The 16,909-nt window shown below is 39.3% G+C and overlaps 1 protein-coding gene across 1 annotated transcript in view; it reads left to right on the top strand.

Annotated features, from left to right (window-relative positions):
- Positions 1–242: 242 nt before the first annotated feature.
- LOC100547889 (ankyrin-3) overlaps positions 243–16,909 on the top strand; it is a 29,193-nt gene continuing 12,526 nt past the window's right edge. Inside the window, exons 1-8 of the mRNA XM_019617488.1 lie at positions 243–425; positions 6,752–6,963; positions 8,842–9,049; positions 9,623–9,719; positions 10,971–11,199; positions 11,773–11,898; positions 12,597–12,719; positions 16,202–16,283. Coding sequence (XP_019473033.1) covers positions 305–425; positions 6,752–6,963; positions 8,842–9,049; positions 9,623–9,719; positions 10,971–11,199; positions 11,773–11,898; positions 12,597–12,719; positions 16,202–16,283 — 1,198 coding nt within the window. The 5' untranslated portion in view covers positions 243–304. The remainder of the gene's footprint in view (positions 426–6,751; positions 6,964–8,841; positions 9,050–9,622; positions 9,720–10,970; positions 11,200–11,772; positions 11,899–12,596; positions 12,720–16,201; positions 16,284–16,909) is intronic.

The raw sequence follows: 16,909 nt of genomic DNA, 5'->3' as shown, positions 1-16,909 counted from the left end.
CTTCAGCAAAATTTGTAGATGTTTTTTTCATGTAGGCAGTCATTTGAAAAGATTTATGAGCTATGTATGGATATTATCAAGTTATATATTATCTACAGTTTAAATGATAAAGGATTGTGCAGCTTTGGCAATTTTAAAAGCAGTTTTACTGTAACAATGCTTACTATTTAAAATGATTGTAGTTTTCTTAAGGATTTAACACCCATAGGAAAATTAAGGGCAGTAGGGAGTTACACGGTTTAAAAATAATTTGATTATTTTTTTGTCTAGTCCTGTCATAGTGGAAATCCCGCATTTTGGATCAATGCGAGGAAAGGAAAGAGAGTTAATCGTACTTCGAAGTGAAAATGGTGAAACATGGAAGGAGCACCAGTATGACAGCAAGCACGAAGACTTAACTGAAGTACTCAATGGCATGGATGAAGGTAAACATTTTCTCACAGCTTTAGCAGGCCTTACCTTTGTTAAGTCTTGCTAATGTAAGTAGACTGAAGTAACCTAAAATAAAACAGTGCAGAGGATATCTGATTTAGGGGAATACAGTGTGTTACCTATTAAAGAAATGGAAAGATTGCGTAGAGAAATGGTTCGGCACTGGCCTGGAGACATCCTAGAATAAATCTTAAGCTTTGGTCTGAAGTTGTGCCAAGTTTAAGCAAAGCTGCACAGTTGCTGTACAGCACAGAGTTGAGAATAACATCCCAGCTGGAGGTAAGTGTGTTTCTTCAGCTCAGATGGGGCCATGTGAAGGTCATTCCAAGCCAAGGGTAACTATCAGTTCAATTTTCCCACAGATGCAGGCCTCAGCCTATAGTCCATTCTTCTTAGAATCGCTATTGTTAGAGGTCATCTCCCACAGATACACAACCTGCTGCCTTAGTGTCCATCTGGGAAGTCTGACTCCCTTGTTTTCTGTGGATATTGATGTTTGTGAGAGTCCCTGAAGAAGAGAGGGCTCAGCTGTACTCAGTGCATAAGAAGATACTGTGACAGATGGTCCCTGCGGACATGTCATGAGCAAAGCCAGGCTGGGGCTGCGGAGAGTCCTTGGCACCACTTCTTTCTTTTCCCAGCAAGTATTTTTCAGCACTTGTATTGATAAAACATTACTCTAGCTCTTTGCATCTGACTGTGAATGAAATGGCCTGAAGTTTGGACTTCGATTTTCTATAAGGGTTTATCCACAGGATTTTCTCTGGATAACCTCTTCCAGAAAGTCACGGTGCAGTGAGGTACAAGCTGCAGGAAAGTTCTTCCATTATTGGCAGAAGTGTTTGAAGTAAATGATCAGTCTTGGATGGCAGCTATAAGTATCTGTGAGCCGGCTCTGCCTTTGGTCTTGGCCTTCCTTGTTTAAAGAGTGCAGCCTCAGTAAAAGGCGAGCTTTGGAAACATGGGCATCTCAGATATGAGATTAGCATCTTTACTAATCTGGATATCTGAGATAGGAATTTGCAGAATGGGCTAGTGTAGTATTGTCACTTTGAACTACTTGAGCTGCACCTAAGCATGTAAAAAGAGGAGGAGGTTGTGTTCATTACATGACTACTTGATGTAGCTGTACAGTAAATATAATGGAACCAACAAGCACTAAGGCAGAAGTTCTGCAGATGTTGGGTCACTGCGTTTGGAAAAATGTGATAAACCTTGTCACAGAAAAGTACCTAAAAGCAGTGAAGCATGACCAAGGATGGTATTGCTTGGGTAAGAACTGCTCCGGAATTGAAGGCAGTAGCCTTTCTGAAAGAAAGATCTCACCACTGCCTGCTCCTTCTCTGTGCACTAGAATACGAGACAGGAAATAAAAGCTTGGCATTTGGGTGAGGTATCCGTGCCTTGTCCATGATGAGGTAGTCAGAAATGATTAACAGTTCGCTCATTTGCTTTGTGTGCTTTCCAAGCTGAGTTGAGTTCAGTTTGGGAATAGGAAATGTAGGCACAAAGCACTGTTCTGAAGTGTTCCAACTCACATTGCTTATGAAGGAGGTCCCCAGAAGTGCCATATAGAAAAATCACATATTGAAAATAATTAAAATCACTTTGAGTGAGGTGGTCATGCAGTCTTCTGTATTTAGAGCCTGAAATAATAAGCTTCAAAATTTGGAGCCAAATTACAACTTCTAAGGACTTCAGGTGGCTCTTGCCTTCCAGGGTGCTGCTGTTTGAAATTAGTGCTCATAAGTATGGTCTGTGAGTCACAGAAAGTATCACGGGCACTGGGCATCTTAAACTCCAAGCCACAGAAAAACAATCTACCAACACAGACAATCATTTATGAGAGAAAAAGGACAAAAAATACTGCAGTCATATTCAGAGCACTGTGTTGATTGCTTGTTCAATTCATTTTCTCTAAATCCTCCTTTAATTGGGAAAGAAACAAAAACCCCTGCATTAAAATAGTACAAGGACCTTGAAAAAATTCTGTCCTGCTCAAAGGAGACCTTTTCTATTTAAAAAAAATTTCCAAGTGCTCACATGAAATACAGATTTCTAGAATTACAAGCATTTTTAATCTTATTTTTTTCTGGATTGTTGCAATATATCTCAGTTAGACTTGGCTCTGAAGCAGTGTTTTGTATCTCAGAAGCCATGGCATTGGAAGAAGTTGATTCCAGATATGAAATCTGGAGGCAGAAGCAATCTTTGAACTGAAGTCAAAAAGTAATCATCTAGGTGCTCAGTAATTTCTAAAAATTTAATGTCTCACTGGACAAAAATTCATCTGCACAGTCATCTCCAAGTAACATGCTGCAGGAATAGCCATTTTTTCTTTTAAAAGCAGTTGTTCTATTTCATGTTAGATGTGCTGTGTTTCACTGGTTCTTTCTGTCTGTTTGGAAGGAGCACAGTCAGACTTGTGTTCTCGACTCGTTGATGTGCTGACTTTTAAAGATGCAGTCTGCTTTTCTGGTTTGATTGTCCTTTTCCCTGCTCTGCTTAGCCAGTGGGGATGAGAGTGAGGACATCTTTGCTTTCCCTCCGTGGGGACTACTGAAAATCTGCCTGTTCTTTACTGGAAGCAGCACCATCTGCTGGAAAAACTCGTCACAGGCTCACAATAATCCAGAACAGGAGGCAATACTTCAGGGTACTAAATGTAGAATTAAATAATAGCAAAACTTGGCTTTTATTAGCATGGAAGAGCAGTAAATTGTGATGAAAAGAGTCAGTTCCTTTGGTACCATCAGGTTTCTGTTTAGATTAATTTTATTTCATTCTGTTTAATTAATTTTTTTTAGAAGATAGTGCTGTACCTGGGCAAATGTTCCCTGTATTGCATCAGCATTACATGGGTTCCTTTTTGGAATAGAATGAGCTTGATTACAGATGTGAGGGTAGTAGTTCACAGCTCTTGCCTCTACTACATTTATTTAAAATAAAATCAAGTAAAATATATGTGTATATACACACACACACACACACACACACACACACATATATGAAAAAGCTCTCTGTCTTATAAATAGGTTACATTTAATCAGGTCTTCTTTTAGGTCTAATGTTTGTTTTCTTTTTACGTTCTTTGCTCCTTTTACAGGCGCCTTTCTGTACTTGTAGACAAACTGGGCATAAATGCATACACCAGGGTAGCTAAACTTTGGACATTTGCAAGCTAGTGAGTGAGCCAAGCAATGCATGTATTTGTGGCTACAGTATGCTTGCAGCTGCACATTGTGGGTTCAGATGTGAAGCAGGAGTATTTGCATAGATACTTCTTCAAATCTACAGATAGGACCAGAGTGACCTTGTTTATGCTTGAATTTTAAAATACCACCATAAATCACTGCAGTGATTTTGCCACGTTTCCAAGAAAAGCTTTTAAACTTACCACTGTTAAACCTCATGCTGTGAACAGCAAGATGAGAAACTGCTAAAATAGGCAAAGGAGTATGTAAAGAACATTGCCTCATTTGAAGATGAGACTTCCTTGTTAGCTGTAGTATTGTAAGTGTCCAGTTCTGTATGGGAAACAGTGAAGCTGAGAGAGTGACTTGCCAGCATTTTTAAGACTCAGTGCTCTCTGTTTATCTTTGTCCCTTCTCCTTTTTGCATCTGTCCATCTCCAGTAATTTTCCATGTGAGCACTGCTCCTGTGCGTTTTGTCTTTATTACAAGAGTTTCTGAAGGGGCAAGTCTCCTTACCGGGAAAACTGGTGTCATAAGTTTGTTCAGTCTTTCACTGTCTCCACAGTAACAAGGTCAGCTCTGCTCTAACTAGAACTGTAGGAGGGTTGCAAAACTCCAAGAGCTGTTTGGTCTGCTAAATAACTGTGGGATTTGCTTTTTAGATGTGAGCAAAACTCCTTGTATGGCCGTAGTAAGAGAAGTACGATCCTGGATCACATAAAGATACCTTGAAGGTCATGAAACAGGTGTTCTGGGACTTCTCTAATTCCATTTGCAGTCAGAAAACACTTTACCTGAATGTAAGAAAGAAAGTATCAGACAAGGAATTAATTTGATCCACAGCTGGCTCTCACCTGACAAAACTGGTGTGATTGCTGTCCTTGACCTGAGCTAGCCTATGTGAGGTCCCCCTCCGATCCTAGAGGACAATACTAGGCTTCTCCTCTCCTGTCCAGGACCTGTAGCACTCAAGTGGCAGTGTGGGCTGAAGGGACTATAGGAGCAATCTTCCTTTCTCTCTCCTTTCCTTCCTCCATCCTCATCTCTGGGTACTCACTCCCACCAGCTAAGTTAGGATAAGCATATCATATTTGGGTGGTAGGAGAAGACCTCTGCAAGGAGCACGCATGGTACCCTTCTGTTGACCTACCAAAACTTAAAGGCAGTAGGTGTTTTTTGGACTATTAGCACAATATCAGAGCATGACACTGGAAGAATGGTCCCGATTCTGCCATTACTTTTCTGCTTTGTTTCTCTCTGTTTTGCTGTAAGATGAGGTGTATAGCGTATTTCTCTCTGGCTTAAATATAAGCAAACAAAACCTTTCAGTTTTTTAATTGAACTGCGCTGCACAGTAATGAAGCATCAGCTGGTGAGGAAAACAGTAATGATGGAGTATTTCTCTAGCTGTAAAATGTATGAGGTGTGTTTGGAAAACGTGACTTCTCCCAAGCCGCGTTGTCCCTGTTTCATTAATTCTGTCATGCTAATGCTGCATTCTTTACACATGTGGAGAGGCAGCTAAAGATTGCTCATTTTTTTTGTTTTATTTTTTTCTTCCTTTCTTTGTTTTGCTAGGGGGCAAATCCATGTAAAAGCTTACATACATATCCAGCATAATTTCCATGTATGTGGTCAAACTCCTCGCCATGCCTGGCTGTTGTTTTGCCACTCTGTGCATCTTCAATTTCTAAAGGAGAGTGCCTGCCAGGCTACAAAGGGCTTTCAAATGTTCCTATATAAAAATTTCTACTGCAGGAGAATTTTAATTATCCTCTATCTCAGTGAGCATTTTACGGTGCATTTATTCTCCAGCAACTGACACAAGAACATACAGGATTTACCAATCAAGATTATACCTGCCTGGGAATTTAAGAATCCAGTTTGTCCACAAGCCAATTGCTTCCAGAGGCTGCAGGCAGAATACCTAATTCATTAGGGAGCTTCAGATATCATCTCTGAGTCAAAGTAAATGGAAGCTGACATTATGATAAGAAATTATCCTCTTCTGGTAGCTTTGTATGATCCACAGCAACACTGAGCAATTAATCCAAATTAGCCGTTGAAGGTTTTAAAATGGAAAACTTGACATTTTACCAAATTTATATTCAAATTTTTTGGACTTGTAATTGAGCTTACGTGCTCAAAGGAGGAAAATGTCTCAGCCAAATAAATAATTGTACAAGTGTCTATTGTCATAGTACTTATTTTGGTTCTCCAGCTTTCTCTTACTGCATCTGGTAGAAATGTCATCTTTTGAGCAGTGAACTTTCTTCTTTAGAATCATGGTACTTCTTTAAGGAGGAAAATAAGAGTGGGATCTTGTAGAGTGCTGGAGGAAAGCCCAGTTAAAATATCTAAGAAGGTAAAGTGCAAGAAAATTACACGAGAAATGCATGACAGTCATGCAATTACCTGCATTTGTAAATAGTGTCTGTATCACGGAGATTTCATTAGGGGATATATATACACATACCTACAGTTTCATAGCTGTCACACATCACAGTTTTCCTCTGTGCACATACTTACATAAGATCTACTTAATTGCTATGAGTGGATATTCCATGCCCCTTTCTGCGCCCTGGTGACCCTACGTGCTGGGAATGTGGCACTGGGCTCTCCTTACTGCTGACATGTTTCTGTTCCAGGTGTCTTTACACTTGGTGTACAGTTTGTTCATGAACTGCCTGCAATTTTCTGTGTGCCAGAGCTGTGAGGGAGGAGGTAGGAAATAAACATCTCTGGAAAGTTTGCTCAGAAAGATTAGATTACTTCTCTGCTTCCAGATGTAAATGAGAGAGGAAAGAAGCTTGACAGTCTCCTCTGCATCTCAGAGCTCCAGTGGGCTCTAGTGACCAACCTGCTATCCCAGGGCAGCTGTCACGTGCTTCAGTGCCCTGACATATCTGTGTGTCCAGTGATGAGGGCTTTCATAGTCAAGATACATGCAAAAGTTCCCAGAGCAAACCAATGAATGCTTGATAATTAATAGCACTGTTGTGTTTGTTTTTCCTATAGTAAATAAATTTTTAAAATGTTCTCAAGATTTAAATGCAAGTTAAAAACCTTGCAAGCTGGTAGATGTATCTGATATGAGCCTGTTTTACCTGTCTTCTCTCTCCAGAGCTGGACAGCATTGAGGAGCTAGAGAAGAAGCGTATCTGTAGGATTGTCACGAAGGATTTCCCTCAGTACTTTGCAGTAGTTTCACGAATCAAGCAAGAAAGTAACCAGATTGGCCCAGAGGGCGGCGTGCTGAGCAGCACAACGGTGCCACGTGTCCAGGCGTCCTTCCCCGAGGGTGCTCTAACCAAAAGAATCCGTGTGGGACTCCAGGTAAGGGTGCCTTCATCGTCTTGTCACCTGTGCACACTCTGTGCTCCCCTGTTGTGGGTAAAGGATAGTCCTCCACTGTGTGGCAAAAACCCAGCTCCTCTTTTATTGTCACCTGGATATCACTTAACATCTGAAGGATGGAGAGAATAGGCAAAGGTCTGGAACCACAACAAGCCTTAGTGGCAGTCTCCTGTGAGCTAAGTGGCTGCTATGTACATGCTATATATATCTGTTGTAGCTTAGGACATTCACTTCTGGTGTTTCTAGCAATGGATGAAATCTGGAAGGAGCAAATTGCTTGACCTGTCCTTGAACAAACTGCCTGAAAGTGGAGAAATACTTTGTAGAATATATCTTTTCATTGAGTTCTGTTGATTATTGCTTAAATTATTTAATAACCCGATGAGTGTGATGGGTTCATGAAACAGGGATGCTGGTTTGAATCCCAGTGCTTGGAAATCACATGATTGCAGGGGTTGGAAGGGACCTCAAGAAATCGTTGAGTACAACCCCCTTGCCAAAGGAGGTACCCTACAATAGGTCACACAGGTAGGTGTCCAGACAGGTCTTGGAAATCTCCATAGAAGGAGATTCCACAACCCCTCTGGACAATCTGTTCCAGTGCTGTCACCCCTAATGTAAAGTTATTCTGCATGTTTGTATAGAACTTCCTGTGTTTGAGTTTTAGGCTGTTACACCTTATTTCTATCACTGTGCACCCCCAAGAAGAGCCTGGCCTCATCCATTTGCCTTCCATCTCCCTTTAGATATTTATAAACATTTACCAGATCCCCACTCAGTCTTCTTTTCCCCATGCTCAACACAGATTACTCAGCCTTCCCTCATACTCTGCAACATTTCTCATCTGCTAACAATATTTCAAAGAAAGACTATTAATCCTCAGTAACTGGAAGCTCTGCTATTACTGTTCTTCAGTTGTCTTTCCAGAGGTAGCTGGAGTGAAGGAAACACATCATCTCCATATGCAGTCTTATCGCTGCTGAAATTGCAATATGACCACTTATTCTTTGAATATCAATACATTGTGTACTTGAAATAATGCAGCAAGTTACAGTTCAACCTGATTGAAATAGGGAGTTGAATTTATTTATTTAAAAAAGCAATTGCAAAAACCCATTTCTGTTAGTTCTGAGTTCAAATCTTACATAACAAAAACTGCTAAAATTCTACAGCATTTCTTCCCGTACTTGTTCTTTTTTTCTACCTATGAAAAGTTAAGAAATCTCTGAAGGTACAAAAATGGACATGGAAAGTCTGAAAATCACTTACAGCTCAGCTTAAGGCAACTATTTGTATTCTGTATAAATTTGACTCAAATATTTCTTTACTAATAATTGATAGCAAAATAGCATATGAAGCACTGAGGACAAAGGCAAATCAGGAGTACATGGTGTTCTTCTTGTGCATGGTTTTTGTGCACAAAAAGATGTGAGAACTCTTCAGCATCTGAGAGAGTGTGTTTAGTCCTCACCTCTCAAGACCCTCCTAACACAATAAGTCTGCTCTTGCATTTTGAAATTTTCTGTGATGCCTCCCATCACAGTAAATTTCAAACAAGCAAGCTCTGAAAACCTCTCAGCAAAAACTACAGACAGCCCTCTGAGATTTATAGCTTTTATCAACAAGTTAGTTCTTAGGAAATCACAAGTGGGCTTTTAATAATAATACTGAAGTATGAATTCTACTACTAATCACACGAGAGCTATAGGAGAAGATGAAATTGGGAAAACCTAGGGAAAGATGAAATAAAAGTCTGGAGAAAATTGAAGGAAAATGAAGTTATCTGTTGAAAAACAGTTCTGCATGTGTACAGTCAATTTGTAACTCTTGTTTAAACTATTTTCTCTATGTTGACAGGCTCAACCAGTTCCAGAGGAGATTGTTAAAAAAATCCTTGGAAACAAAGCAACTTTCAGTCCCATTGTCACTGTGGAGCCAAGAAGAAGAAAATTTCATAAGCCAATAACCATGACAATTCCTGTGCCACCTCCATCAGGAGAAGGTGTAACCAATGGGTACAAAGGAGACACGACGCCCAGCCTTCGACTTTTATGTAGCATTACAGGTTAGAGAAAATCATGCTCTTTGCAAAGGCTTCTCTGGCAACAGTGCCTCTGTACCCACTCGTATAGCCATATAAGTTCTGCCTTCCAGTAACGGGAGGTTGGTTGGTCCCGAAGATTTCAGATCCATTCCTCTGGGCAAAGCCAGCTCAGGTCATCTGAAAGCCTCTCACTTGTTCCCTAGGCTTTTAGTCTTGTCTCATGATATTTTAAAAGAACTCTGGACAACAGATAATAAATACTCCTTTATATTTAGCTAGCACAAAGAATTTCAACCCCGACTATTACATGTAGTTATCAATAAATTAGTTTGCCAAAGTAATTCTGGCCTAGCCAGATATTCTGATATCAAAGGGAGATTTTTGCTATTGACTGTAGGGAATGTAGCTTGCTGACATCACACCATTTCCTGGTATTTAACATACGTTAAATCTGTAACATGTAGTTCACCTGTTGGAAAACATGATAGTCTGTGCTGTCATTTACTGTGTGAATGCAAAGACAGAAATGTTCTACGTAGTCTGCATTTGCTTGATGTTTGAAAGAAAATATCTCTATGGTTTATATTTACACAGGAGGTACTTCACCTGCGCAATGGGAGGACATCACAGGCACGACTCCATTGACGTTTTCTAATGATTGTGTCTCCTTCACAACCAATGTTTCAGCCAGGTAAGGTAGCAGAATTTGTCAAATGCCACCAGGGAATAGTGTTCCTTGATTAACAGTGTACATTGTTGTGAAAATGGGAGGGAAGGGGTTATTTATGATGATGATGGGTTTGGTTTTTTTCTGCTTTCACTAAGACTTTTACAAGACTGATGAAGCGATAATGAACCAGATGCTTCTTTGTCACTGTGTATCAGCACACTAGACACTTAAGGTTGCACATGAAGTTTTGTCTTGGCTTTTTCTGCTGGGAGATGTCTCCTGGCAGTCACACATGCTGTTTTGCTAAAGGTTGCAATGCCACACATGGGTTTGTTTTTCTGCAAACAGCAACAAAAGAGGGAAGTTTTAAATGGTCGTTCAGTAAAAGAATATGGAGGACTCATAAAAGTATATTTGCTTAAAATGCAAAAGGGGTTCAATTTCTGGCCCTTGGCTTTTTAGTTGAAGACCATGTGAAATTCCTTTCACAAAAATATCACTTGTGGGGAAAAAAAAAAATCAAAGTTTTAAATGAATTGCAATGGACGTAGTGGATTTGCATGATGTATGGAGACATTCAGTAGAAATCACACATCCTGGGGGAGAAAATTTGTATGCCAGGTAAAGAGTTTATCATTTGGTGCATAGTATTTGCATCTATAAGGAGCTTTATAGAGGGAGCAAATGGCTGAACAAACCAAATGTGTTAGGACTGTAATATTGAAGGAAGACTTGTATGAACTACAGATGAAAATATTTCTGAGTTTTATCAAAGTTGTTATCAAGCTCTTAATCTTACCAGGAGAAAATTATAGTATAATATCTCTTTGAGAAACTTAACTATGGGCTTATTTGGAGTCAGTCTAGGTGGGAAATATGATTTTTTTGTATGTATGTGTTACATACATCATACATTAAAGAAGCTTTATAGGCAAAGATTTCCTAACAATCAAATGTACAGTGAAACGCCAGCAAGATGCAATATACATAGCATATGGTCACAAAAATATACTGTTTGCACAGTTTTGCTTCACAAGAACAGCTTACATAGAAAGAGACAAGTAAAAATATTAACCTTTCACTGCTAGGTGTTCACATTTTTGAATGTTTAAGGCTCTATTGAAAATAGTAGAAAAATCACAGCTTTGGGATATCTGAAGGGACAGCACACATGCAAAGCAGACAGAAAATCATAGGTCATGCTTTCTTTTTTAGGGCTTGTGTTTGAACATAATAAAGAGTTGATTTAACAATTTCCTTTTTCCCATTCAGATTTTGGCTTGCAGACTGCCATCAAGTACTAGAGACTGTTGGGCTGGCAACGCAGCTTTACAGAGAATTAATATGCGTTCCTTACATGGCAAAGTTTGTTATATTTGCCAAAATGAATGACCCTGTAGAATCCAATTTGCGTTGCTTCTGCATGACTGATGACAAAGTGGACAAAACTTTGGAGCAACAAGAGAATTTTGAAGAAGTTGCAAGAAGCAAAGACATTGAGGTATATTTCTTACAGCTGGCTTCCTCCTTGTGAACAGATTGTGTGTTTTCCAAATGGCAGTAGGTCCTACAAAAGCCACTGTAAACTCAATTAAATAAAGATTCACAGCAAGACTATGTAAAAAAAAAAAAAAATTATTGAGATGATATCAAGAGAGAATAAGTGGAGAAAGCATGAGGATGAGCCCCAAATGGATGCTAGTCTGAAGTGGTTTCGCACCTGTTGTATCAAGTAACTTAAGGTTTTGAAGAAAATTGACATTCAGTTCTTTCTCACCAATTTCACACCTCTGGTAGCCAATTTCACAGACGTGCTTTTACAGGTAGAGCTGGTCTGTGGTGAATACTTGGGCACCAACACAGTGTCTCTTGAAGAAAAGCTGCTCACGTAGCAGTTTCTCAAACTTCCAGCACTCAAAATACCTTGCAATAATGCCCACTGACTTTGTGTGTCATTTACTCTGAATAGGGGTTAATGCTAAACTCAGGAACTCTGATGGGGGAAATAATGCTATATTTACTTGCGTGGATCTACTGTGAAAAGAGATTTTATTGACTTTTATTACTTTGATAGGTTCTGGAAGGAAAGCCTATTTACGTTGATTGCTATGGAAATCTTGCCCCTTTGACTAAAGGAGGACAGCAGCTTGTTTTTAATTTTTACGCTTTCAAAGAAAATAGACTGCCATTCTCTATCAAGGTAAAAGCAAAACAAGCCAACTAAATCTGCTGAGATCTTTATTTTTTCCCTAACACTTTTTCAGCCAGATAGGACTAACCCCAAGGATGTGAGTGTCATTGTTTAATATGTGAATAGTGTGGAGATGCGTGAAGCCACAAGATGCATGACAGAGCTAGGATCAGAAAACTCATCATAAGGACTCTCAAACTTCTAACAAAACCGTATGAGTTAGAGCTCCACAATAGCAGTGTTAGATCACTGTGTCCCAGGACTAAGAAGAGGTACAGCAGAACAATCCCCAAAATACGCATGGAAACTCTTCACTTCTAAATTACCATGAAAGGATGCAAACTTTTGTTAGCCTTGTTTTTTTGAGAAAAAAATATAAACAAGTAGGTTTTGAACACAAGTGCAAAACATTGCGGAGAAAAATGAAGGTGAGCTGAAAATGTACTCATTTTTATACTAGGACATTGCTATCTGGTTGGTCTCACCCAGCATCTTTTCTTACATGGATTTCAGGAGCTTATTTCTATTCAGGAAGCTTCAGGCTGATGTAACTCATTTATGTTAATTCTTTTTCTCTTGCTCAGAGAGGAGACCGAGCCCCAGCTTGCTAACATTAGATAGGTTCTTGTGAAAGGACACTGAGAAACCCATCAGAAACCTCCCCTGTATATGTGAATTATTGCAAATTACTAACATTTATTTTATAGGTAAGAGACACCAGCCAAGAGCCCTGTGGTCGATTATCGTTTTTGAAAGAACCAAAGACTACCAAAGGACTGCCACAAACAGCTGTTTGCAACTTGAATATCACTTTGCCAGCACATAAAAAGGTATTTGTTAGGAAACGTTGTCCTTAGATTTGGTTTGATTTTATTTTTGCTCTTTTAGTCTTTGTCTTTTTTCTGCTAGTGATAAAGAAAACTTGTGAAATGCCGGTTGTGAGAATGCTTTGGAGTATGGTTAAGACTTTTTGCATTTATGTTTTATTGGTTTCCTGTAGAACACTTATAAAGTCTCTTGTTACTGTGGTGTCAAGTTCCTATATTTTTTATGATTCTGTTTGCAGCTCATGCTTCAGCCTGCAAGTCATAGGTTTATGCTTTCAATAATGTCACATGTTAATTTGCAGTAGATGTAAGTTTTTTTTATGTGTGTGTTGGCATTTTGGATTTGCTTTGCCTTATAAATCAGCTTGCATTTTGTGCTCCCAATCTGGTCCTTTTCATATCCTGATATTCTTTTCCCTGCTGTCCATTATAATATTCCTTGTCTCTGCAATGCATCTTGGGACCAAAAGGAAACAGAGTCAGATCAAGATGATGAGGTAATATAAACACTGTCTTCTGTTTTTATTTTCTTCAGACTTAGTGAAGAACAGTAAATATGTTATAGAAAGAAAAAAAAAAAACAACTATGGCATTGAAGTAATACTTACAGAATAACCATTTCCTCAGCATCTTACATTCTGTTGCAAAACAGTACACAAATGTAGAAAACAGGACTATATGTGATGAAAATAAACTACATGTTGAATAACAGTAATCTAACATTTAACTAATTTTCTTCTGAAAAAAATGGCCTAATTACAAAGTAGTGACCAAGTCTATTTTTGGCAAAATCACAAAGAGCTTACAGGGTGTGATTTTTAGGTCTTGGAATAATACTACCAGTGTTCTGATAACTCGCATATCTGAGAAGATATTAAAAATATGGGCCTATAGTACGAACGTCACTCTGAAAGTAATGCCTCCTATTTATTTCCATGGAAACTACAACTACAAAGAACACAGTAACACTATTTGATAGAGCAAAACCTCGGCTACAAAACATTCTTTTTTAACACAATCATCACCAGTAGCTATGCACATTTGACAGCAATGATGAAGAGCCTGCATGCTGCACTCATAAAAATCTGCACTAGTGGAGGTGAGCCACTGTTTCACAGCTGCTAAGACAGCACTGTTGCTAGAAGAATGTTGCTCATGCAGTCCATCTTTCATAGGCCCAAACAGATGGAAGTCAGAAAGCACTAAATCCAGGCTATATAGTGAGTGTGGTTGGACATTCCAACCTAAAATGGCTATGTGCTCCACGATCTTTTAAACTAACATGGGGCCTAGCGTTATTGTGTTGCAAGAGAAAGGTTGTCCTCTGGCCTGACTCTGGAAGTTTGAGCGTGCAGCTTAGTAAGTGTTATAATATAGCTGTCAGAGTTGATGATTTGTCTGAGTTCCAGTAAATCCAGAAGGATCACTTCTTTCCTATTGCAAACAGTGAACACCACTTCACCTACTGAGGGCTACGTCTTGAACTTTTTCTTCAATGAGAAATTCACATGTTGCTACTCCATGGACTGCTGTTTTGAGTACAGCTTGTAGTGGTGACACTGCATCTTGTCACCGATTATGATGTGATCCAGCCAGTTGTCACCTTCAGCCTCTTATTGGTTGAATAGATCCTGACAAATCTGCATACACTATTATTTCTGTTCCCATGTGTGTATTCATGGGACTCACTTGGCACAAGCTTTGCAATATTCCAGCTTTGCCACCATCATTTCCAATGCATTGAAGCTGATATGCAGCTCCACATGCAGTTCCTTGATTGTAATCCACTGATCTGTGCACATGAGGTGACCAAGACACTCTTCATTTTGTGATGTGACAACTGTGCATGGTCATCTGGAATATGGCTTGTCTTTCGCACTGCTATCACCACTGCTGAAATGCACTACTCCCCACCTCGCAGTGCTCACGTGCACTGTTTGGTCTCCATAAATGTTCAGGAATCATTGATAAATGTGAATGGGTGCCGTTGTTTCCACATGGAGGAATTCAGTGATACACATTTGTTTCATACACACTTCGATGTCAGATGACTGCCTCTCTGCTGTCATCTGTTACACCACAACAGAATACTGGTGGGAAGGTTCATTCTCTACTGCCATCCCACCAACATCCACCTCTGATGTCGTGGGCCAATGTAATAAAATAGGGGGCATTAGTTGCGGAGCAGACTTTCTGTTTTATTTCTGAAAATAAACTAAACCCTTCTAAGAAAGCAAAATAACCAAGAGCAATTCCTAGATGTTGTGTATAAATGTATATTCAAATAAACCTTAAATATTTGCAACTTAGAAATGCCCAGTTTGCCAGAAACTGCCACATCTGATTGTCAGGAAATTGAATGGGTTTTACTCTAAGATAGCAGTAATTGAGATCACCTGAAGAGAGAAACCACACAAGATACATCCCTTCTACTTAGCAGCAAACCTTTTTTCTCTTCCTGGTAGAAAACAAACTGCAGCAGCCATCTGCTGACCAAAACAGAAATAAAACACTCCTTATTATGTTAAAAAATAATAACTCCAACTATATTACATTGCCTCCACAAGGTTTGATCTTGGTGAGCTATTATATAGCTAAAACAAGTTTTCTTTCTAAACAAATTAAATCTTTCTAAACAATTGAGTGAGCTGATTTCTAAAGGACTTCTGATATTGAAGACATCACACTAGTAGCTATGCCACTGAATGCAGTTACTTAGGATGCACTTTACTAGTTAACAATAGTAGTCTGCTTTCTAATCTGCATTTTTGCATTTTGTGCCTATTAAAAAAAAAAAAAAAAAAATACCCCTCTCTTGCCTTTTTTGTCCTGAATGTATTCACTCAAAAGCCAGTGTGCATCATGGTGTATGTGCTTCCAGGACAAATTAATTTGGGGAGAGACATTTGATCAAAGTTGTACTTCTCTGAATGTTCTATGTCTGCATCTGTAGTCTTTTGTGTTGATCTCCTGTTTCCAGTCAAAGGTTGTTTATTTTATAGATAATGAAAAATATCATGCCATTTGTAGTAGTATGAAACAGTTTGCGAAGTGATGATGGGATAACATAGTATTGAAATACATTAGGGCAACAACGTGAACTGTGTCTGCTGTTTAAGCTCTTCTACCTTGTGAGCAGAGACATTGAGAAGGAAAGAGTCCATGGAATTATCTCCTAGGGTTGCAGCTTCTTGCCTGCTTTCTATGGGAGGGTGGTTATTCATAGCAAGTGCCTGCCACCTCTGATAGCCATGCTCCCTGCTCCACAACACCTGACACTCATTACATGGCAGACAGGAATGGAGATCCGCTCTGTCCATTTCTCACTGCTTGCCCAAATTTGCCTCCAGCATGCCATCCTGAAGCTGAGTGGAGGCATCAGTTCTCCCTTGTGGGGATATGTACTGCAGGATGTCCTATCGTGCTGAGATTTGATGATGTTTCATATGGGGGATGGTACCAAACAGCATTATGTTTTGTTGCAGATGGAGAAAGCCGACCGGCGTCAGAACTTTGTCTCCCTTGCTTTACGTAAGCGCTACAGCTATCTGACTGAGCCTGGAATGAGTGAGTTGCTCTTACCAAATACTAAACCATATATATGTGATTTTTCATAAGAAGAGACATTTTTTCTATAAACGTTGTATTTGGTGTCACTTTGGAGAAAAAGAAAATGGGGAAAAACAAACAAACAGCTATCTAAAGCAAAACTGTTGGATGGTCTGTGAAATTTTGTGTTGTGAGAGCTTGAAGAATCCTGACTGGCAAATGCATGCACTAATTAAGTAAAAACATAATATAACATATTTTTTAAAATGCCATGTAGCTCTAGACAAATAGGATTACAGATTGCTTTCATAAGGAATCTGTTCCTCTTCCCTTTGGGATATTAGACTGAGCTGCTGTACCTTTCTGTTGCAGAAGGGAGTGATATGCAAAAGTTCAGCAAGACTGGAGAATGACATTCAGATAGGCACTTAAACGTTTAGATGCTTAGCCAAAACAGACTCTCACATATTTTGTATCTTCCTTTTCTTTCTTGTCCTCTTCCCTTGTTCCTTTGTTCCCTGCAGATGCTTTCTATTCCTTGGCACCACATGTTGCTTCCTCTTAGATTTGTTCTCCTTCACTGAACCTGTGCATTGCTTTCCTTACTCATTAAATACGATATATTTGGCTTAGCTTTTATTCCT

This window comes from Meleagris gallopavo, chromosome 8 (assembly GCF_000146605.3).
Source record: "Meleagris gallopavo isolate NT-WF06-2002-E0010 breed Aviagen turkey brand Nicholas breeding stock chromosome 8, Turkey_5.1, whole genome shotgun sequence".
Lineage (NCBI taxonomy): Eukaryota > Metazoa > Chordata > Aves > Galliformes > Phasianidae > Meleagris > Meleagris gallopavo.
The sequence above is the reverse complement of the archived record's forward strand: the minus strand, read 5'-3'. Positions and strand labels throughout refer to the sequence as shown.